The sequence below is a fragment of the Betta splendens genome, chromosome 2 (genome assembly GCF_900634795.4).
Source record: "Betta splendens chromosome 2, fBetSpl5.4, whole genome shotgun sequence".
Taxonomy (NCBI): domain Eukaryota; kingdom Metazoa; phylum Chordata; class Actinopteri; order Anabantiformes; family Osphronemidae; genus Betta; species Betta splendens.
The window spans coordinates 25,643,185-25,665,911 of NC_040882.2; the positions used below are offsets into that span (position 1 = coordinate 25,643,185).

Consider the following 22,727-nt stretch of genomic DNA (forward strand, 5'->3'; position numbering starts at 1 on the left):
GTGACCAAGCCTGCGGCAGCTTTTGTCAGCACCACGCACTCTAATCTGCCCTTCCTCTGAAAAGAACAAAGGGAGCCCCCCCCAACAACCCACAGCTGCAGACCAGCCACCACGCACTCTGCCTCACTCTGAACCACGTTAGGAGGGAGATAACTCAAGGAGTTAAGGAGGACAAAGGCCAGGAAGGCAACAGGCTCTGATAATATCAGCTCGAGGCTCCTCAAGGAGTGTGCAGACCAGCTCAGTGAGGTGGTCCTCTCCATATTCAACCTGAGTCTTAGCCTGAAGAAAGTAACATTACTCTGGAGGACTTCCTGTCTGGTTACAGTTCCTCAAGTACCTCGACCTAAAGAGCTGAATCACTTCAGACCTGTCACCTTAATTTACCTCCTACCTGATGAAGGCCATGGAGAGGATCGTCCTCAGTCACCTTCACATCCAGGTGAGCTCAGCACTGGTCCCGCTGTAGTTTGCATATTGATCAGGCATCAGGGTGGATGATGCCATCATCTACCTATCTCACCTGGAGTCCCTGGGAGCACTGTGTGGGTCATGTTTCAGCCATCACTGCTGAGGAGGAAGCTGGAGGTTGCAGGCATCTGGCTGCTTGGACCATCAACTACCTCACAGACAGGCCACAGTTTATGAGGCTCCTTGACTGTGTCTGTTGTGGGGGTCTGCAGCACGGGGGCACCTCAGGGGACGATGTTCTTGCCCTTTCTCTTTACTCTGTACATGTCAGACAACTCCCACCTCCAGAAGTTTTCCACTGACACCGCCATTGTTGGCTGTGTATCGGGGAGGGGGGGGGGGGTGGTTTTCCTCAACAAGCTGGTTCAGAAAACAGGCTCTGTCCTGGGCTGCACACTGGAGTCCATGCAGGAGTTAACAAACAGAAATATGCTGGTAAACTAACATCCATCATGGAGAACCCCTCCACCCCCTGCACCACTGTAGAGGCTCTGAGCAGCTTCTTCAGCACCACACTGTTACACCCGCAGTGCAGGAAGGAGCGCTGCAAGTTATTGCTCCCCACAGACATCAGACTGTACAACATAACACTGCTGTGTTATGTGACACACAAATGTACCCACACTGTGTATTTCATTTGTTGTTGCTGTTGTTTCTGACGTTATTTTTATACTCAGAATTCACTGGTTATATTATTGTTGTAATGTAATATGAAATTTTGATGTGATTTTTTACCAAATGTTTTACTTTGTTATACTTAATTTAATTGATTACGGTTTCATTTTTTTTGTATTCTTAAAACCTCTGCCGTCCATTCCATTTACTGTTTTCTCATACCGCTGTTCTGTTTGTCCTATTTAATGTCTCCTTGCTGCTGCAAACAAAATAATTTCCCCATTGTGGGATGAATCAAGTCTTCTTATCTGTTGTTTTTGGCAATTTACCAATATCACTCATAGTCATGCATTTTTAAAAGCTTTTAATTAAAAAAAATACATTATTTTAATTGTCAGCCTGTTAAAATTGTTTATTATTGTTTTGTTGTTGTTTTTCAGCATCCCTTATGCCAACATATTTATTTAAAGATTAGATGGATAATATGACAATAGCAGCAAATTAAAAAGAACATTTCATTATGACATCAAATGCTGTGGCAGTTGAGCTATTTATTGTATTCATTATTATTATTATTATTATTGTTATTATATATTATTATTCAGTAGGGGCAACATGGCGATGCAGTGGGTAGCACTCTCGCCTCTTAGAGAGAAGGGTGTTCGATTCCCGAAGTTTGCATGTTCCTCCTGTGTTCACATGTTATTTCTGGGTCCCACTGCTTCCTCCCACGGTCCAAAGACATGCACTTAGGTTATTAGCCATTACTCTAGATTGTCCGTAGGTATGTGTGTGTGTGTGTGTGTGAATGGTTGTTTGTCTCTGTATCCAGGGTGTACCTCTCGCATGAAGATAGCTGGGATTGGCTCCTGTGATCCGGCATGAGAATAAGTGGTTTGATAGATGGATGGATTATCAAGTAGTAATATAAATTAAAATAACCCTTCTCAGGATTTAAATTCATTTACATGAAACAAATTCCAAAATTTCATGAAACATGAAAATAAAAGTAAACTGCTCCACAGTATGCAGTGTTACTGTAGATGTGTTTTGTTTGAATTTTACTTTAAGTCAAGTGAGACTCTTGAACTGGGACCCCTAGATTCTCCTCTGGACCGGTGGACGACGCCACGAAGCTCGGAGTCACGTCTTTTGTGAACATTTGTTTCAGAGGCGTCACTGAGTTCCACCCTTGGTTTTTGGCGAACTTGTAAACACGCCCAAACAGGTCTGGAAACAACGTCATGAGATCAACCTGGGCTGCATCCTTGATACTGAAAATGAGAAGGTACGTAGGAATAACCTGAAACTTAAGACTCATTTGCGATTTAACATTTCATTTATCACTTTTACTCACTAGTGCTCATGGAGGTTGCGTATGAAGCGCAGTAATCCCAGTGTGTTCTCAGGGTAGGATTTCCTCTTCCCATCCATCTTCTGCACCAGCTCCTGGGGAAACTGGGAAACCAAAACCAACGTATCATAAACTGTAGTCTATTAATGTAGAAGGTACACTTATTTGTCTGTAGTCACCTTGTGTTTCCACTCTTTCGATGCATCTCCAGCACATTGTTCCAGAGAATTAACCAGCTCCTGGTTGGCTTTTCTACAGTTTGATGCCTCATCCCTGTTACCAACCCTTCTCAAGTATTCTACTCTCCTGAAAACAAGATGTAGACTGTATGAATAAAACAAAGATATGATCTTAAACCTATCATCGTAGGATGATGAAAATAAACAACACAAAAAAAACATTATTTTTCTTTGATCAACATCTTTCAGACAACGTCTTAGTGGTGCCATCTGAGCTTCGTCACCTGTCATCCAACCAGAAGAAGGGATGCTTCAGGCATTCTTCCACTTTAGGCCTCTGCTCAGGTTTGGAATCAATCATCCACTCAATGAGGTCCTGCGCCAACACATCTTTGACTTGGTCCAAGTTGTATTTACCATCGACAATGTTGCACTCACAGCGAAAGTCATCACCAAATGGATGGTGTCCTCCAGAGAGCATGTAATAAATCAGCATTCCTGCCACATTGAAGATCAGATAAACATTTCACTTGAATTATTATTTAATTCAATAGATGTATTGCAGGCAGTTGTAAGTTGAATCAGCTAGAAACACTGACCTGTATGTCTGTGTTGGACTTGTATGGTGTGTTGGTCTCTTCCTCTAAGGTCTCACTGGCCATCCAGCATTTAGTTCCTGCACTGCCTGTGCGCAAAGTTGTTTGTCCCTTGGGTAAACGCCTGCTGATGCCAAAATCAGCCAGTCTTGCCTTTCCCTTAACATCTGGAGGAGAAATCAGCAAATCCAACAATCATTAGCTTAGAAGACAAAAAGTTCATGTACTTCAGTCTGTTGGTGAATTCAAACCTCTCTTACCGATCAAAACATTCTGTGGTTTGAGATCCCGATGGAGAATTTTTTGAGAATGCAGCACCTTCAAACTGTCAAGAACCTGACAGACAAGTTTCTTTATCCAGGGACCAGCATCTTTATTTCTGATGTATTCAAGGGTGTATTCACAAAGCTGCAGACAGAGGTATCCAAAGTTCTGATCCTCTGCAGAGTCAACGTATCGCACAATAGATGGATCATCAAGTTCTGGAAGTCGCAGAATTCCTTCCTCGTTCTTCAACACTTGGTAGTTACATTTAGACATTCTCTTGATTGCGACTTCAGTCCCGTCATCTCTCAACCCCAAGAAGACTTCAGTGCCATCACTTCCTTTTGCAATGCGGAATTCTGCCTCATTTAGATAAACGACGCTCTGAATTCTGGTAACTTTGCTTTCATCAGTACCAACAAGCTTCTCCAGTTTTTCTCTCCACCTCTTGCTGATCTTCAGCCATTTCTGTGTTTCTGGGGTTTTACTGTAGTTGAGTTAGCCTGAAATGGCTTCACATGTAAACCTGATTCCACCACAGGAATAGTTACTGGATCAGCAGCAGTAGCTCCACCCTCATTATTTGCATTTTCAGGTTGCTCGGAATTCTGCTTCTTTTTCCTCTTTTTCCTTTTCTTCTTTTTTTTCCCAGATTCAGCTAAAGCTGCAGACTCCAGGGTCGGGTTACTGAGATGACCGTTTAGTCTCCTGAGCATTTCTTTCAGCTTGTCATTCATGTTCATATCTGCAGATGCCAATATGTCCTGAGGCACAGAACATATTCCTTCCGATTTAAGGAATTTAACAGTATGTTTAACTGAAAGTAGGTTTGCAAATATCCCATATGTGAAGCGTCTAATACTAATAGGGTATGCCTCCTGCACAAAAGGTGCCACTGCTTTGCATAAACTTTCAACAAAGGTGGGATTCCACTCAGTTGTGCTTTTCGTTTTCTGTGATATCACATATAGTGTTTGCATTACAAGCTCACATATATCAGGCCTTTCTTTTGTACCAAGTCGTTCCACTAGTTGGGGAATTATTTCCAGCGCTTGGTCGTTTGGTATTTCTTCCAATGTACAGAAAACGGCATGCAGACTAAAAATTTCCTGATATACACATTCGTTGGAGATCTTTGGAAGGCGACTAACTGCACCTGCGATGTAGGAGTGGAGATTTCCAGTGTCTTTCAGCCATTTAAAACATTCCTGTGGGTATTTTTCTGCCCCAGGCCCAGACACAGTGAAAAGTGTTTCAATCATGGTCAGTTGGATCTGAGGATCATGTTCTAGCATGTGACTGTGGAATATTCTGAAGACTTCTTCAGGTGTTTTCTCCATTACAGCCAAATGCATATCAAAAAAAAGTCTGATTTTGGAGCACACTTCATTTCCAGCTGATGCCATTTGGTTGATAATTTCACATAATTTTTTATTGCACTCCTTACTTTTCGCATCTTTAGTCAGCATCGGTCTTACATGTGCACCTGCAGAAATTAGTTCTCTAACCACATCATCCCTGTCATTGATGGCAGCGGTTTGGAGTGGTGTGCAGAGCAAACCGCCAACCAAAGACCAAACATCTAGCTTAGGCTTTCTTGAAAGCAACACTTGCACAAAAGCCAGTGGAGCTTTGGACAATGATACATAATGTAAGCAGGTGAAACCATTTGGACAAGCCACGTTTGGGTCAGCACCTTCACTGAGTAGGAAAATGAAAATATCCATTTTATGATTTATGATTGCAGCAATTAGTGGTGTGATAAAATCGTTACACTCTTTGCATGGGTATGATACAATGCATCATTGTACCTCAAAAATGTCTTTAGTTTATCAAGTCTGTTATTAATTATACACTGTATTAAAGGATGTGTTTCTGTTGGTGGGGCTGGCAGTTGTAGTTGTGTGATGATATTCATTTCTTTCCTTTAAATTACCTGTGGGAGGAGAAAATATTATTATTGTTCTGTATGGTGAAAATGTTACAGAATAAATTATCATCAAAACTAAAAGTGGAAAGTAGAATTTATCTAGATCACTAAGTAAAGTATCACCAGGGGCCTCATGTACAAAGACTTGCGTAAATTGAAAGACACTGAAATTGAAGTGTTTCTTGCTGACTCATGTTTCATCATGTGATGGTGCTTTTATAGCGATGTGTCCGGTCCATGGGTCCGATCACATCCGGTAAAACTGCGTTTTAATGTTGCCCTGATCAACCGTTGTATGGAAACTTGAGTCCTTGCTGACAAACGGATGACTGCGGCCCACGGAGCTGGCAATGACTCGGCTCAGGGTCGACTACACACCGGTCTGCAGCTCCCTCTGGATGCACCCGTGGCTGGAACCCTGTGGTCAACAGCTGGATGTGCACTGGTCGCGCGACTTCTCACTGCGTCGCGATCCAAGAACGGGCGCCTCTACCAGATCCTAATAGATCCTCTAACAGGTCATCTAACAGCTGTAGAATATATGTTTGCACCGTTTATGGTTATGTTTTCATCTCGTCGCAGACGCGTGGCTGTTTATTATTAATTATCGTTTTTCTCCGTTGTGACCAATGATCGTGCTTATGCCAGGTTTTCGTGCGTAAATAGGTGCGATAAAGCCCCAGGACTGTATGGGGTGCCAAATGTAAAAGGAGCACATATAACTAGTTTTCTCACATTTAACTAAATGACACAACATGTTTTCTCACATTTAGTTAAATGTGCAAAAGTCTAAATGAAAATGTTAAATGTTAAATGTAAATGTTAAATAGATAGTTTTAGTTGACTTGTTATGTCAGTGCCACACCTTTGCCTACAGGTGTTCGGATTTTGAACTTCCGGATTCAGCCCTTGTATTAATACAATTCAGCTGTTAATGTTTAGAGCTATGAGGTTATTTACGGGTCGTAGTTCAGTAGGTGCACTCGTTTATTTTTCCAAACTCAAACAAGAAAAGAGGTGTAAAGTACAGATTAAGAAGCAGTGCATGTGTAAGTGGTGTGGCTCGTTTTATCAAGAACACAGATTGGTTTACAGCTCGGTTTTAAGATAAATGTTATAGGACTATAGAAAAAAGTTCTTACAATTTTCAAGCAAAATCCGGTTTGGAGAATCAACTCTTAACGCACCGCGCTATTACAGTACCTTCACTCTGACGACGACTCTCTTCCTGCTCCTCCCAGATCACAGCAGGAAAATCAGGCTGCAGACATGGACAACCGGAAGTTAACCCACAACCGGAAGTTTATTTTAACACCGAACGTTGCATTTTGACGGGAAGTTCAACAAAAACGGTTCTGTCTCTCTGAAACGTTGGATCAAAATTAAATAGGAAAAGCAATTGTACGATATGCTTGGTGTCCAATCCTTTATGTAAAGATAAAGTTAATGTAATATAAAAAAACTGTAATTTTATCGCCTCCAATGGAGACAACTAGTTATAACTTAAATAATATATATTTTTAAATAATTTAAAAACTCATACTTTACTTTCACATACTACTAGCTTTCTTACTGCCCATAGACCTGAATGTAACTTTTGAACATATTGAAGATTAGGACATATATCCAGTGACATCCTTTTTGACTACTGCTTTCTTTTACTTTGTGCTTAATGGGCAACCTAAAACCTGACATCCAGTTGACGACTGCAAGCTGTCCAGACATTCAGCAGTTTAAAGTTCCAATTGACTCCACATTCTGGCCTATTATTAATGGAGAACATCCCATTTGATTTAAGTAAGTTAAGTTTCATTAATTTACTGTAGAATCTGGAGGAATCTGACTGACATTTACATGACACATTAATTTCATACATAATATAAAATATTCTATATAAAATATTTTGAGAGTCCGGTATCTGGAAGTATAGTTGTGTGGACTTCTAAATAAAAATGGAAATAATAGTACATGTTATAATACGATAAATGAGGAAACCTACAGTACAATGATATTATACACATTTAGTTTTATTCAACTGATTTTATGTACAGTATATTTTAAGTAGTAACATTCAATATGCTTAAATCTAAACCATACAAAAGAATCTGCACGTTGTGAAGCTTGCATATTCCATTACTGTATGTTGTTCATTCACTTAATGAGCAGAACGTTCAGACATTGTTAGGTTCATCTAAAAATAAGTTAGCAAACACCCTTTTTTTGAATGTCATGCTCTTCCAAGCTGCAGTAAGATTAGATTTTTAAAGTAAGTGCAAAGACTTATTCATCTTTTGTGTGAGAAACAGGTAGTGGCATTGCATGTCTTCTCTTATGTACAGTCAAAGTTCAGAACGACAGACTAAAAATATCTGAATATATTTACACAGACATTTAGTATCATTTAGAATTGGACAAACCCTCAAAGTTATGTCTCTGAAGCCACTGACCTAAAATATTAAAGATCTCTTTTCTCTGACATCAACTAAACACAGATCCTTTCAATTAATAAATAAAATTTGTTTACTTGCGTCACCACTGTCTTAGGGTTTTAGTCTGACAAAGCTTTAGTTGGGATTATATCCAGTCCTGAATGGTTCACTCTCTAAATCAAAAAATGACTTTACAGTTTACAATAAGATCTATAGCACCTACAACATCACCTTCACTAAATGGCTACGCTTTAAGGACCAGGATCTCACCTATAATAATTAAAGGATTGTGCTTTCAAGACATTCCCTATATGGAAAAAGCAAAGGGGTGTGATGCATCATCAGAGCCAGAGGGAGGCGCTGTGGGTCCATCGGAGCCCCAGTGTTCATAAGGCAAAACTGTTCGTTATCACAGGGTTGGAGGATATGAGGTCAGAGGCAACTAATCCTGCTCCAGCCACACCTGCTCTAAAATGGGTGAAAATAAATGGTTCTTCCAGGTTTTCATTAATCTTTCTGAGACATAAAAACATAAACATAAAATATTAAACCGAAGTCAATCAGCGTAGTAATTTTTGTTTTCAGATGCATCTTAGCTAGATTCTCTTCTGTTTCTGAAATAGTTGTGTCTCTAAAGGTTTTTTGAGGCCAATTACAGACAGTCCACACACCTTAAGAAACTTCAAAAACTAAAGTTATTCTCTGAAGTCTGTTCTTGTCCTTTCTGGTCATGAATGCATCTTTTCTAGTGGAAGACGTTCGATTGGAGGAGGGGCAATAAGGCACAGCCATCACAAGCTTAAGTCGATGATGATGTGCTCGTAGATCTGTGTGTTTCCCTTGAAGCTCGAGGCAAAGATGAAGTCCCTGCGGTCCGTGGAAACCACGGTGAAGGAGCGCGGGGCCTGGATGTACGCCTCCTTGAAGCGCTCAAAGACTTTAGCGTCATCATCCCACAAGTAGATTTGCGAGAAGGTGTAGTCGCTTCCGAGCGCCAGGTAGTAACGTCCTTTGAAGGAGAACGGCTGGAGGATCATGGAGCCTCGGGAGGGCAACGCCTGGACCTCTGCAAACTGCTTCGCACCCCAACGCAGAACTTTGGAGTCTCCAATGTAGCGCGTCATAGCCAGGTAGAGTTCCTCCTTGATGCGGAAGTGCTTCACAGCTACCACGTCCTCCATGGCCGGGATCTCGCCCTGCAGCACAAACCTCTGGTTGCTCCGGCTCCACTGATAGATCACAGGCACCTGAGAGCGGCTCGCCAAAATAAGGTGCGCCTTCCCGTCCAAATCCAGGAACTCTGCATCTGTGTCGCGGTACCACTCGTGCAGCGACTGGAAGGAGTAGAAACCCTTGTCGTTCCATTTGTAGAGCGTGGACAGACCTGCTTTGGAGCTGTCTGCAATCACGAAGAAGTAGTCGGAGCCAATCTGGAACGCTTCAATGTCATTAGGTTTGGAGATCTTGGAAACCTCAATGTCCTGGAACTTGCTGAACCTGCTTTGGTCATCATCAAACTTGTAGATGTGTGATCCACCAAAGAGCTGAGCCACGATGACAAACACTTCATCCTGGATCACGACGGTCTTGCACCCAACGATAGACTGACCTTAAAGACAGAGAGGAAGAAAGGAACAGGGCGATAACGTAGCTGTAAACCAACCCACTGTTCTGGGACTGTTAAAACACAGTACCTGTAATGTTGTCATAAGTCCTGAAGTTCATTTCTATGTGGTCCCACTGGAAAACCATGCAGCTCTCTGTGCTGGGAGCAGCGATAGCCACATAGACGTCGTTTTTATAGCTGAACGTGTCAACGGAGAGAGACTCGGACGCCACCGACTGATGGAGGACGAAATCTGTGGACGGTGCATCCAGAACACTTCATGTGGAGGTCCCCTCTGCATCGCTTACTGAGTATATCTGCACCAACGTGGCTGAGGCCAGCTAGACGTGAGGCGGGGCCAGCCGGCTCAGCTGTCACTCACCCGTCGAGACGCACTCATCGTGCAGGCTGCTCATATCATTCAGGCGCTTGTCCTTCACTTCCTCCGGTGCAACGCACACGACATCCGACACCGTGGCGTTGGTGGTCTTCAACCACGTCATCAGCCACTTCACGCGACAGTCGCACTCAAAGGCGTTGCCTCGCAGGTCCCTGCAGGAGAGGAGAACATCATCGACAAGCCGAAAACAACATGGCGGTTCATCAGGAGGAGAATGGAAATGAAACACAGGAGGAATTCAGGAGGCAGATCACACAGATGTCACATAGTGACACGTACAGCTCTATCAGTGAGTCCAGATCAGCAAAGAGCTCCCTTGGCAACGCTTTGATGTTGTTGTTTGCCAAAGACCTGGAAAAGCAGCAAAGAGTCAGTTAAGGCAAAACAATCTGATATAAAAAAAGATAATCCCAAAATCTTTTTAAGGCTCAAATGAACTGTTGATTATTTCAACAGTGTTGTTACTAATCCTATAAACAGTTACAGTTGCTATATATTAACAGCACTGTGCAGATGTTGTACATGTTTAATATTTATTTATTATCATACAAATGAGTGAGGTCCCGGAGTCCTCTGAAGGCATATCTGGATACAGTCTCAATCTTATTACTCTCAATGAACCTGTGGCAGAAGAAAACACTGTTCAACATCACAAAGACAAACATGCCTACAGGTGAAAGTGAAAAAACATTTCTCAGGGTCAGAGCTAATCTTATGTTGTCTTTCACAAATCATATTAGCAATAAAAGTGTTTTCTTCAGTGAAGGAGGTCAATGACCGGGTGACCATCGTGACCAAATCCAGGTAATCAGACCAACAAAGCAGTTTTGTGAAGTCTGAAGGAGATTATACAAAATATAACTGGATTGAAACAATATTTGGAAAAGCATGACTGCACAAGAACTATTTGTTGAGCCACGTTGTGTTTAAGTCAGGATCCAACTATAATAGTTGCACAAGATCTAAGTTATTTTAGTGAGTAAAACCTCCTGGCTGTTAGTCATAGAGACGCCACCAGGGGGCGAACTGTTGCTGCTGTGTTGTGAGCTTAGATCTGATCCAGTTATATGTTCTTAGATTACACGCATAACATGTTTATTCATTACTGTTACAACACAAAGAAAGAGTGGAGCCACTTACAGATACTCAAGGTGTGGAAGGCCAGAGAAGGCGTCATCTCGAATAGTTGTCAGAGAGTTGGAGTTCAGAAGCCTGCAATAAAACAACACACACAGCAAATTACCTCACGATTATGATTCAGTTTGCACAATCAATGCAGAAGTGATGGCCCCCGGAGCGATAAAGCAGATGGATGGGTTCTGGTAAGTACTGTACTCCACTGAAAGCACGACGCTGGCTTTCCATTATTCATCTCCAGGTGTTGAAGCCTTTTAAAAGCCTCCTGCTAATAGCTCCACCGCTCCAAACAGCCCTAAAAGGTGCATTACTGTACCAGAGTTAGGACAATGCACGAGAAGAAATGAGTCACTGGACAGTTTCACCTGAGCAGCATCAGCCTGATTCATTCACGCTTTATCATAAGGAAAACAACTGATCTCCACCACTTTTTAATTGGCTTTACAATAAGAGACATGACGTGTTTAACACAGTATAATTGAGCGTTCTTACAGCAGCTGGAGGGATGGCATGTGAGCAAACATGGCCTCTTTGACCTCGGTGAACGTCCCGTTGACGATGCTCCTGCGGGAGACAAGCGGCAGCGGTGAGCGCGGAGCCACGAACGGCCGCTGCTCGGTTTTCACGGCGGCGAACAGCAGAAACAGCTGGAAGAAAAGTTCCGCGGCGTCAAAGGCCGCGCGGGAGGCTACTCACAGAGAATTGATGTCGCCGGGGGTGATCCGCGACACATGCGGGGAGCCCACGCATATGACGGACTCCTTGGAGCAGCTGCACGCTGAAGGGCATCGGAAGCCCTTCTTCACGTGCGCCGGCTGGGACAGGCAGCACAGCGACGCCGACAGCAACGCCCAAACCTTGAGAGCACGCAGCATCTTCCCGGTCGCGCGCGCATGTGTGAGCTCGGCTCGAGGCAGATGGCACCGCGCGTTTCCACCCTGCGCCATCAAATGCTGCACTGGCTCCCTGACATCAGCAAATCAGCAGCTCCCCTCCGACCGCTTTAATTATTTATCGCGCGCGCGCTCCGGGCGGTGTGTGTTGGTTCAACAACCACGCGCCACACATGACGGGACTGATGGGACGTCACAGCCAAGGGGGGTCCGCGAGACGGGATGTGCTGCGTTCACACACACGCTCCGGAGCAAACGTACGCTGCTCTATAGACACGCAGACCAACATATTCAGTCCTTCACAGTCAGATTTATTATATTTAAAGTCTGTACCATCCACATTGCGACCACAAACTAATTCTTTGCCCTGTGGGATGCAAACGGCGCTGCGCCGGACCCCTCCTCCATAACTGCAGCACCATGGACAGCGTCTCTGTGGCGGAGCACCTGCACAATGCTGCTGCATGTGAAGTAGACAGACCTGCATCAGTACCAGCAGCTGCACACACATACACAGAAGAACTGACATATGAAATCCTGAATAAATATGAATGTTAGATTCCCCTGAGAACATCATAAGGACTCTGCGTTGAGGGACTTTACCACGTGCTTCCTGAGTCTGACTCTTGTTAACGCTGTCCTTTGCTCCATCACGACTGAACTTCGCCAGGCAGCAGCCAAGTCACGGGTAAAAGGCCATTTGTCATAGACGTCCCTGCAGCACTTGGTACATGATTGAATGAAGAGAACAGAATATGGGTGTTTTTTAAAGGCAGCCTATTTTGGTGATGATGGATGATTTGGGTTTAAGGTAAAAGGGAACTATAATTACATCTCCAACTAAACACTGAACAATCAAGTAACAGGCTGATTACGGACCAGAACAGAAGACTGTGGGATGAGCTGGGCTGTGCGGTGGTTTCCAGTTGAACACTTCTTCTGATTTACACACTGCAGCAGACTAGATCAATAGACAAGGGCCCTTTAAGTTCAGCCCAAAACATTTTGGAAATTTGGCAAAAAAGGTAAAGGATTTGGGACCTGGACTGAAGAGGACACACTTGCTTATTAGTTGCAGAGTGAAGCCGTCCCTGCTCCACGTGCCACTGATTACATCTCAATTCTGAGTGAAGTCATCATCATCATCATCATCTACTGCCACCAATAAACACCGTACCAGCTCTGACACTTTATTCCAACAACGGCTCGGTGCTCGAGAGAAGCGGAGGCGTGCTGATACAGCACTCTGCAGATTCTGCTGCTGTATTGGTTGGATCTGCTGCTGCACATGTTCTGACCTGCAGAGAAACGGCGTAGCTGGAAAATGACCCTTTGCTGATGCCTGCGCAGCAAAACCTGAGCACACCTGGATCACACAGCTGCAGCAGCGTGTGCTTATGCAGCCACACACGCCCTGAGCCTTGATCATCTGCAGCAGGCGACTGTGAGGGCAGGAAGAACATTAGCAGCGCAGCATCAGATATATATTAGTCGTTGACATGCTCAGCTCCCTCAAAACATCTGAAATGAGCAAACACAGAGATGGGACTGAAATTTTGCTAGAACACGATTTGTAAACAGTTCCTGTTCCAAAGGAATTAAATGTTTGGACCTCATTAATCATCGGTTACTACTTTCTGCCATCTAGCTTGAAAACACACAAGCTAATCCGATACACCCAGTTTAAATTGAGTTAAGGACTCAGAGACGTTTGTATTACATTACAACACACTGCGGCAGACATAAGGCTACTGAGAGACTCCGTCCCAAAATAGAAACTGGGAATAACCGCTCATGCTAAAGTAGAAGCAGACGACATCCAGCAACTGCACCACAGAAACATGGCTTTAATTTGAAATAAAGTGATAAATCGCTTGTTATTTTCAGATCATTCGTTTGGTAGCGTCACATCACAGGTCCATGACCATATGCTCCTGCTTGTCTGCAGATTGTAATTACAATAACTAATGATTAGCAGAGGGGTGAGTTAATGAACCACATCAGCTCGTGTCTTCCTTTATGCAGGAAACACCTGTGCACAGTTCCACCGCCAGCTGTCGGTATTGAGCTCCTCATTGATAATCCATCAGCCATAACCATTCGATGCAAATCAGCAAATTCAAGCAGCGGATGAAACAATGTGTTCTTCTTGGAACGTTCTCGCAGCCGTATCATTCTCCAGCAGCGAGCTCCTGTCCAGACGGGGGAACCGTGGGAGCGGCATCGGCCACTTCCTGCTCCCTCCTCAGCGTCTTCAGGCACTTGTCGAGCCGTTTGATGCAGAGCGAGACATCCTCTTGAGTGATGCCCACGGCCGAGGCGGCGTTGAGGTAAGGGCAGGGGTACGACTCCGAGTGTGACATGAAGCCTCGGAACGTGTGGCCATTCACGGTCTGCTCATTGCCCAGAGGCACCACCCTGGAAACATGGAAGACCGACTTAAGACACTGGAGCAAAGGCAGCTTCCAGCCAAAGCAGCAATTACTTCATTCCTTCATATGGCACAAGTAATGAATCATAAAATAGGATTACAATGAGGTCAGATTTAGGAAGCTAGTGAGTAAGAACATGATCATGATCCGTTTTTATGACCTGATCTTACTGGAAGGATCAGATTCTTCAGTGATTAGTAATATTAGCACATTGTCAACAATTGAATCAGAGCTGGGTTAAAAGTAAAACTGGAACTAGTATCAAACTCTCTACTGTAAAGAATATGAATGACTGTAAAACATGGCACCCAGTCAGCACAGATCAGAGTCTGTAATGTAAAATCAATCACCGGCTCAGTAATAGGTCCATAGCAGGAGAGAACAATGCCCTGCAATAAAACAGGACAGGGGATGACTGTAAATGTAACATGTTTGTTCTCAACACTAATAATGTCGCTAAACGTGATCAGTGTCACTGAAGCATAATCTTGTTAAACATGTTCCAAAACGGAGAGATTTGAATTTGGGCCAAACTCTGACCTTGGAAAAAAGCTGGGTGGAAGGAAGCAACGCATGAGTGCGGCCTGTTGTTAATGTGAGGCTACATGTGCAAAGCACAACAAAACAAAGAAAACGTGACACAATGACCCAAATAAATCATTCCCTCTGGATTTGTAAAATATTTAAATGAAACACAGTGTCACAAAAACGCTGGAACTGAAATAACTGAGACAAGACAAAGCAACAAAGCAGAGTTTTAAAGGCTTCATAAGCTTCATAGTCCACATACTGCAGCTACCAGTGCTGCGGGGGAACATGGCTGCCAGAGCTACAGCACGTCAGGCCTTTATGTCTACTGTCCCAGTGGAGGCATCGCTCTGTGAATCCTAATGAAAGCATCCTGTTAAATCAGGATGTAACCTTGATAGGACGACCGGTCTAATCATCTAGAGTAGTTCCCGCTCCAACGTATGCAGCAGATCCATCTGCTTGATTGCTGATTTGCACAAGCCATTATGTCTGACAACGCACGGCTCACGCCCGCTCGTTAGTGAGGAATCACTGGGAGGTCCGACCGCGTCCGGGGCCTGTCACGTGTTCATACCTGGCTCCCGACACTTGGCGGGTGAACAGCATGGAGCCCAGCTGAGTCACGGCCCTGTCGCCGCCGGCCTGGACGCCGTCCAGAGACATGGCTGGAGGAGAGACGAGACACACCCACACACACAATGAGACGAGTGAAGGAAACGGATGAAGGTCACACACCAGACGTGCTGAACATGAGCTCACCCAGAGAAATGGGGTTATGAGGGGTGTGGAGCAGTCGTTCCCCGTGTGCAGAGGCCAAGCGCTTGAGCTCCTGGGCCAGAAACGAGTACAGCTCCTGTAGAAACGGAACAGGACGGAGCAGAGGCCCCACAGACACACACAGACACACACAATCTATAAATAACAGAACGATTCTTCTTTCACACACGGCCACAGTCTTATTTTAGCACCAGCAGCAGCTTGGTTTTTATTGCTTATGCAGCAAATCCACCCGCAAGTTGGCCTGGTCCGTGTTCAACCCCCCCCTCCCCTCAGCGAAACCAGCGAGTCCACTCCCTCAGACCGCCACACACCCACCCACCGCTGGGATCAATTAGAGAAGCGGGAGATGAGGAACACGAGCTCGGAGATTTTAACGTCCTCATGTATTAAACATGCTGACAAAGCGTTTAGTTCAGGGGTCTCAAAGCGAGAATGAACGACTAATAAGGATTATGAATGTGGAACGCAGACGTTGTGAAGAACCTCCAGATTCGTCAGTGCAGCAACACACACACGCACACACACACACACACGCGCGCACACAGGCACATCCGTTAAGGATGCACTTCTGCAACAGTGGGCGTGTGTCAGCGCTCTCTGCTGACTCATACTTTCCAAACCTTAAAAGCATCGAGAGGGAAAATATTTTCTGTCATGAGTCGAACACAAACGCCCCTTTGGATGATGTCAAGTGCACATCATCCACCTCTGTGTGTCCCTTGTTCTCCAATAACAAGGGCGGCTTCATAAGGAGGTGGAGGGGGGCAGTGGTGGAGACTCTGCACACAATGAGCGAGCGTGATGACTAACCCCTGTTTTGACCAAACCATAACCGCTTTTAGCATCAAAATGTTTGCTACCAACATTTAAAAGGCATTTCCAGGGGATACGAGGGAATCATTCACTTCTGCAGACGCTACGGAAAACAGGTCCTGCGTATTAATTATGCATCATGTAGAACGGGAGAAATCAATGAGCCTTTATGATGCGTGGTCACATGAGACCAGAGGAATCTCCGATATAAGCATTTCTGAAGTGGCCTGGTAGCTCAGTTGGTAGCGTGTCGACCTCGGAAGGCAAAAGGTCTGCGGTTCAATCCCCCGCCTCGGCATCAGGTGTGTCCCTGAGCAAGACACATTGCGCTAGCTCCCCGAGCTTTCTTTCTTTCTTTCTGCCGTAGAGTCACTTTCACACTAAAGGGACTCTGGGTGTTGTTCACCATCTTGTGTCGTTTTATTCCTACTCATAATTACAGAGAGCGAGTCATTTATTTGCGAGTTCTCCTGAGACCCGAGTGTCAGCAGAGACTCATGTGGTCTGGTGCTTTTACAGCAGTCAGGAGGTGTGTGAACGCTGCAGTGTCTCTGGTCTAAAGAGGCGGATGCTGCATCGTGAACCACCTGGGGACGTTCTCTGAAACTCCACCATCAATTCAATGTTGCTGTGGCGTACTCCCCCTCTGCTCACTGCTCGTCAGCGAGGCTGCAGGGGAAGCACGAGGCTAAATGGTGTCGACACAGCAGCAGCAGAAATGACATGAAACATATGCATGTTGACTTGAATGCACGGCTGATGGTGCAACCAGCGACGCTGCTCTGAGAGCATCAGCCTGATGCAACGACCCACCTCGCTGTGTGTCGGGCTCACTTCAGCCCTCTCAAAGACGCACGCTCTCACCTTCCTGTCCGACAGGAGCTTCTTGTAGCCGCTGGCGCCCAGAGTGAGAAGGGTAATGAGGACGTCGAGGGAGGGCGACGCAGACGCTCGACCTGAACACAGAGAGCCAGGAAGTCACAGGAATTAATATCACATGAGCTGCGAAAACCAAAAGACAAAAAAGCATCAGTACTTGAAAGGCTGTGAAGGTGAAGTCGTGTACGATCAGGTTTCTCTGATCTGTGCAGTCAACGATGACGGACCGGGCAGGTATTCAATTACAACTAGATATAGTAACACCGCAGTCAGAAACTCAAATATCAAAATTGGCCATTAGATGAAAAACAGCTTGTGTTTTTTTTTTTACTTGTTGACTTGTTTTTTTGTCAGTTTTTTAATTGAAGGACAGCTTATCTCCTGCAAGTAGCGACTGCTTGCTGATATTAGGTTACTGAATCAATATAATGTGTTATATTCAACTGGAAAATGAGGTATAAACACCTCAGACTTTTACACCATTGAGCCACACAACCACTGAATGTCTTCTGTAGTTTATTTGCTGCAGATCCAACAAATTATAAAATGTAAAACTCATTATACTCACTGATTTACATAACAGGTGCATCCAACTTGACTAAACGCCATCCATCATGGACAACCCCTCCCACCTCCTCCCACCCCCTGCACCACTGTAGCGACTCTGACCAGCTCCTTCAGCACCAGACTGTTACACCCCCAGTGCAGGAAGGAGCTACCGCAGGTCTATATATATGATATATATCTATATATATGACTATATATGACTGCAGTGATACACAGTGTAACTACACGGTGTGCTCCTTTATTTTATTGTTTGAGTAACTTTATGACGTGCAATATTTGTACATAAACTTTTTCCAAACTTAAGATTACCTATTACTTAATAATTGACTCAAATTTAATTTACACCTTACATTTTCTGCAGTTAATACTGTTGTTTTTGTTTTTTGTGCCCCGTGTTTTTGACTATTTTGTTTTTGTTGTGTTTTTGCTGCTGTAAAACAAAAGAATTTCCCCATTGTGGGATCCTAAATGTTTGAAATCTAGACATGCTGAAGACAAGGTAAAACATACAGGACAGATGCACTGATTGTCACCTAGTGTTTAAACATATTCAAAGGCTGAGACTTCTGCTTACTGTGCCTCCCTGACTTCATAAGCATGTACATAAATAGACATGAACACACGGCCACTCACCTGGGTACATTTTGCTTATCTCCTGTATGAAGGACTCGTCAAACCCTGCGATTATGGCGCCACCTACTGGAACCATGAAGTTCTTGTCCAAGCTCTGAACAAAGGCGTCGATCCTCCCTACACGAGCTCCCTGATGACGGACAGTTCAAGACAAAAGAATTAAGAAACCTGCACATGTCACTTGAAGACTGATTCAGAGCCCGGCTGTGGTTCCAGTCACGCATACTTGCTGTATGAGGTGCATGCACTTGGACGACTGGACTCCATATGCGTTGTTGACTATATGTGGAATGCTGTGTTTGGCACACATCGTGGCTAGCTCTTCAATCCTGCAACGACAGACGAAAAAAGTACAAACTAATATGAAAACTTATATTATCCAGTGGTAACACACACAAAGTCTGGATAGAAGCCTTGTGTTACCTGTCGGGCACCCGCGGGGCAAAGCAGGACGTCGTGGAGTGAACACACAGGATGTTCTCTGCTCCGAGCTCCTCGATCTTGTGCTCAATCGCTGCCAAGTCTGTCCTCAACTCGTCCCCTTCGAGCACGTTCTCCACCACCACCGGTTCAAAGCCTGACAATATCTGTCTGGTGAGTTTCTGTCCATTTATACGAAGCAGTAGCAACCGTGAATGTAATCACCTGCTGTGATCATGGCTTTGAAACAGGACTTCTGGTCGATGCGAGGCCAGATGATGTAGCGAGCCTTGGGCCTCCGATGGCGAAGGGTCAGGAAGCACAACGTCAAGCTCATCCCAGTTGCCATGGGAACTACAAAGCAGCTCGCCACACTGCGAACCCCTGTGAAGAAACAAGAGGTCGACGTCCAAACTTTGGAAACTCTGACAAGACAGAGTTGGACAGAGTTGTCTTCAGACTACTACAAACTACAGCTTTTATTAATAGGAACACTAGAACCTCGACTGTAGGCGTTACCTGGATGCCGTGTGTGGGAACGCAATTGGGTTTTACTTCCCTTATTGAGCCCGTCTAAGTCCGTTTGACTGACACACCTGCAATTTTCAGGATGTCCAACACGACTGAGTTGGTGAGCTTGTTGAGAAGACTGGAACCTGCAGCTTTAGGCTGAATGGCAGCGATGTCACCAGATCGACCGATGCCATGGATCAGCCTGCACAGAAGGACATCACAACGCGACACGTTAAACTGTCTGATTATAAATGCCGTACGATTCAAACACAAAGACAGTACTATCAGACGTGAACCTGTAATGTCGTCTGGCCACGAGGCTCGACGCCACCCGACCTTCCCGCTCCCCAACGCCACAGTTGCCCAGGAAGTTGTTGCTGTCCATCACAGCCAGCTCGCTGAGGAACAGCTCGATGGTGCCTTCGCTCCAGCCTTCCTCTGGACATTTCCCCTGCAGCGCGCAGACGCAGACAGTGAGACCAGCTGTGTGCAGTGCCTTTGAGCAGAGCATGAGGCAGCGGTGGACTTCACCTGCTCCAGCAGGAGTCTGATGAGCTGCTCATGGCTACGGCGCGCCTGGGAGCCCTGTCGGATGTAGGACGGCAGCACTATCTTCTCACTGAGGGCGAAGTTTTCACTGTTCATCGCAGCCAAACACAGAAACCTAACAAAACCATTAGATCAAAGCACAAAACGTTTAATGCACGTATTCATAGACGCTGTCTCTCACTGCTTTGACAGAAGTTTCATATAAACATGTTGGACTAATATTAAGCAACACAGAGGTTCAGTGACTCTATTTACCTTTCCAGGTACAGGTCAAAGGTGGCGACAAACACATTTACTAGGCTGCGATTAATCGGAATAACTTCTTTATATTATGTTGTGCCCGTCTCTTCATTTTATCTCTGTCAGCTGCATCACCAGCTCTGTTTCCACGCACAGAACGAGTTGTGGCGTTGTAATACCACATCTCAGCTCAGATAGCTGCTAGCAAACTGTTAGCTCACTCTGTTGACCTTAGCACTAGGGCCGCTAGCAGGGGTGCTAAGCTAACATCGCCACGCGAGGAGCAAGCACGCGCGACCGAGCAGCGTAAAGAGAAACCCGTTGTTCGGCTTCTTTACCTTCACGTCTCACGTCGTCAAACCGCCTCCAGAGGCTCAACAGGTGTGAGAGACGCGCAGCTACAGGAGGAAGCGCGCGGTCACGTGATCGCCGAGCGCTGGTCATGTGACCGTACGTCATAGCTTCAATTCATGCAGTTTCGTGGAAGATACCGTTTTCGAAAAAAATGTCATAATTGAAGAAAATTTCTAAATAATAAACGAAAACAAATAGTGTAAAACAACAACTTTCTTTACTCTGAAACTGTGTTTAAAAGTCTAAAGAGCATGAACACAAAAACACAGCAGCATTTAATTTTACATCAACCTATACAGATGTGTTAAGAAATAATTTGACTAAATTTTCACAGCTGTGTTTTTAGAAGCACCTGAAATGTTAAGTGAAGAGAACCAAAGCTACAGAAGGTTGGAAGCACAGACCAAAATTGATAAAGGGAATGTAGACACAAGGTCAGATGTGGGGAATTAAAGTAGTGCAAGTGCCGTGATTTTACACAACGTGAAGTGAACATTATTGAAAAGGAAACGTTCAAAGACTTGGAAAGTATTTATTGGAGGTATGCATCATGGAAATCACTCAAACATTCAATATCATGCTCAGTTTACTGTATGACGTACTCAGAAGGTCTCAGTATTTAACCTCCACCCTCACTTCCCACAACATAACAGAAATTATACAGTTTTTTATTCTTTAACAAAAACAAATGTGCTAATATTATTATCGTCAAAAGACCTTTCAGCACTGAAATAAAATACAATTAAATGTGGCATCAAGTATATCTTAAAAATGTGCTGTAACACATTTAATTCACTATTATTTAGAATATTTAAAATAAATTACAGCACTATTTCACATCACACTGTTGTGATTATGCTGAAATTCACAAGAAAAACAAATTTAAAAAGTACAAAATATGACAACAAGAAATACGTTTTTGAAAAAAAATATTTTTTTAAATATAAATTCAGCAACATCACGTTGTTTCTGTTACAGGCAGTCCATTCTTTTCATTTAAAGGTAACATGAATAAGCCCTGCATGCACACACCATGCGTTCAGAGGGAACAAGCAGAGTTATATCCGCAGAGAACCTTCTTCCAGTTTTGTTGACTTTTTGCTGCAAAGGGAACAGAAAGACGGCAATTTGATGGCATAGCAGGGCTTCAGACTCAACAGCTATGCCAACATCTTGCCTTCCCTCCAAACCCACGTTCACTCTACGTTTGCCCCTTCATGAAGTCAAGTGCACTCATCTTGTCCATTTTAAAACGCACGTGGCTCCACTTGAGACTGCAGCCAGACAAATCCACATTGATCCAACAGGTTGGTGCACATTTAAAGAGGGTCCCCGCCTAAAAACGTCAATGTAACTGCTTCACTCTGAAATACAACAATTATTCTTACTTTATTTATTTACGGTGAATCCTCTGCTTTACAATTACTACAACATACATTCACAAGACCCTAAATCAGGCGGACACCAAACAAGAAAACACAGCCATTATCTGATTAAATATTAATTTAACGACGACGTGAACCTAAAATTACCGAAATCTCCAATAAAGTGAGTAACGGTCAAACATTTGCAGGCGCGTGCCCGCCGCTTCATTGGCACGTCTACCTGTGGAGGTGTGTGGAACAGGGACCACGCGCGTTCGACCCTCGGCCGCTCGTCCTAGATCCAAGTGTCCCGGCGCCGGGCGTCAGCAGAATAAAAACCAGGCCGAGGGCGGACGACAGAAGTCCGCCTTTCGCCGCCCACTTCTGCGTAGACGCCGTGAAAGCGTGTGTGCCGCCGTTCACACGCCGGTAGGTGTGTTCGGGATCGGCCCCGCGGCTTCCTGCACCTTTACGCGCGAACCAGGAACGTAATTGACCTAATTTCGAACGTGCGGACACTCACCTCGGGCAAAAAGGAGACGGATCCCGCTAGAAACCTGTCAGGAATGAATCTCTCACCCACGAGCGTAGTGCTAATGATCCGCGGAAGAAGGGTCCAATTACTCACGGAAGCGCCTCAAAAGGCGTCTGCCTCGTCCTATTCATTAATACCGAGTGTTCACGCACAGGCTGAGCAGGCAACGCCCATAAAGTCACAATTTTCTAGTCATAGATCCAGTTCACCAGAACTCAGACCTGCTGATCCACACATAAAGTG

General features: G+C 44.6%; 3 protein-coding genes across 7 annotated transcripts; all 3 read right to left on the minus strand.

Moving 5' to 3' along the window:
• Positions 1-1,484: 1,484 nt before the first annotated feature.
• LOC114868756 (serine/threonine-protein kinase/endoribonuclease IRE1-like) lies at positions 1,485-6,684 on the minus strand. Of its 3 annotated transcripts, XM_055513785.1 has the most exons (7): positions 6,552-6,660; positions 3,476-5,415; positions 3,217-3,382; positions 2,904-3,122; positions 2,620-2,746; positions 2,444-2,544; positions 1,485-2,360 (listed from the first exon to the last, which is right to left on the minus strand). In XM_055513785.1, exons 2-7 carry the CDS (start codon positions 3,753-3,755, stop codon positions 2,153-2,155), a joined length of 1,101 nt encoding a protein of 366 aa, XP_055369760.1. In that variant the 5' UTR covers positions 3,756-5,415; positions 6,552-6,660; the 3' UTR covers positions 1,485-2,152. The 3 variants fall into 3 exon arrangements, with proteins under 3 accessions (XP_055369760.1, XP_040929281.1, XP_040929280.1); XM_041073347.2 differs by lacking the exons at positions 1,485-2,360; positions 2,444-2,544; positions 2,620-2,746; positions 2,904-3,122; positions 3,217-3,382 and having other exon boundaries at positions 3,761-5,415; positions 6,613-6,684; XM_041073346.2 differs by lacking the exons at positions 1,485-2,360; positions 2,444-2,544; positions 2,620-2,746; positions 2,904-3,122; positions 3,217-3,382 and having other exon boundaries at positions 3,761-5,415.
• A 731-nt stretch (positions 6,685-7,415) lies between these two features.
• Positions 7,416-13,568, minus strand: lgi2a (leucine-rich repeat LGI family, member 2a). The gene is made up of 8 exons (XM_029171917.3): positions 11,678-13,568; positions 11,474-11,545; positions 10,985-11,056; positions 10,394-10,465; positions 10,124-10,195; positions 9,827-9,996; positions 9,533-9,697; positions 7,416-9,447 (listed from the first exon to the last, which is right to left on the minus strand). The coding sequence occupies exons 1-8, from the start codon at positions 11,926-11,928 to the stop codon at positions 8,630-8,632; spliced, it is 1,692 nt and encodes a 563-aa protein (XP_029027750.1). The 5' UTR covers positions 11,929-13,568; the 3' UTR covers positions 7,416-8,629.
• Positions 13,569-13,701: 133 nt separating this feature from the next.
• sepsecs (Sep (O-phosphoserine) tRNA:Sec (selenocysteine) tRNA synthase) lies at positions 13,702-22,491 on the minus strand. Of its 3 annotated transcripts, none has more exons than XM_029172186.3 (12): positions 22,473-22,491; positions 19,974-20,106; positions 19,739-19,893; positions 19,526-19,644; positions 19,155-19,313; positions 18,933-19,086; positions 18,736-18,838; positions 18,510-18,639; positions 17,295-17,386; positions 15,597-15,690; positions 15,412-15,502; positions 13,702-14,292 (listed from the first exon to the last, which is right to left on the minus strand). In XM_029172186.3, the coding sequence occupies exons 2-12, from the start codon at positions 20,085-20,087 to the stop codon at positions 14,046-14,048; spliced, it is 1,458 nt and encodes a 485-aa protein (XP_029028019.1). In that variant the 5' UTR covers positions 20,088-20,106; positions 22,473-22,491; the 3' UTR covers positions 13,702-14,045. The 3 variants fall into 3 exon arrangements, with proteins under 3 accessions (XP_029028019.1, XP_029028002.1, XP_029028011.1); XM_029172169.3 differs by lacking the exon at positions 22,473-22,491 and adding an exon at positions 20,570-20,713; XM_029172178.3 differs by lacking the exon at positions 22,473-22,491 and adding an exon at positions 20,247-20,499.
• Between the last annotated feature and the right edge of the window lie 236 nt (positions 22,492-22,727).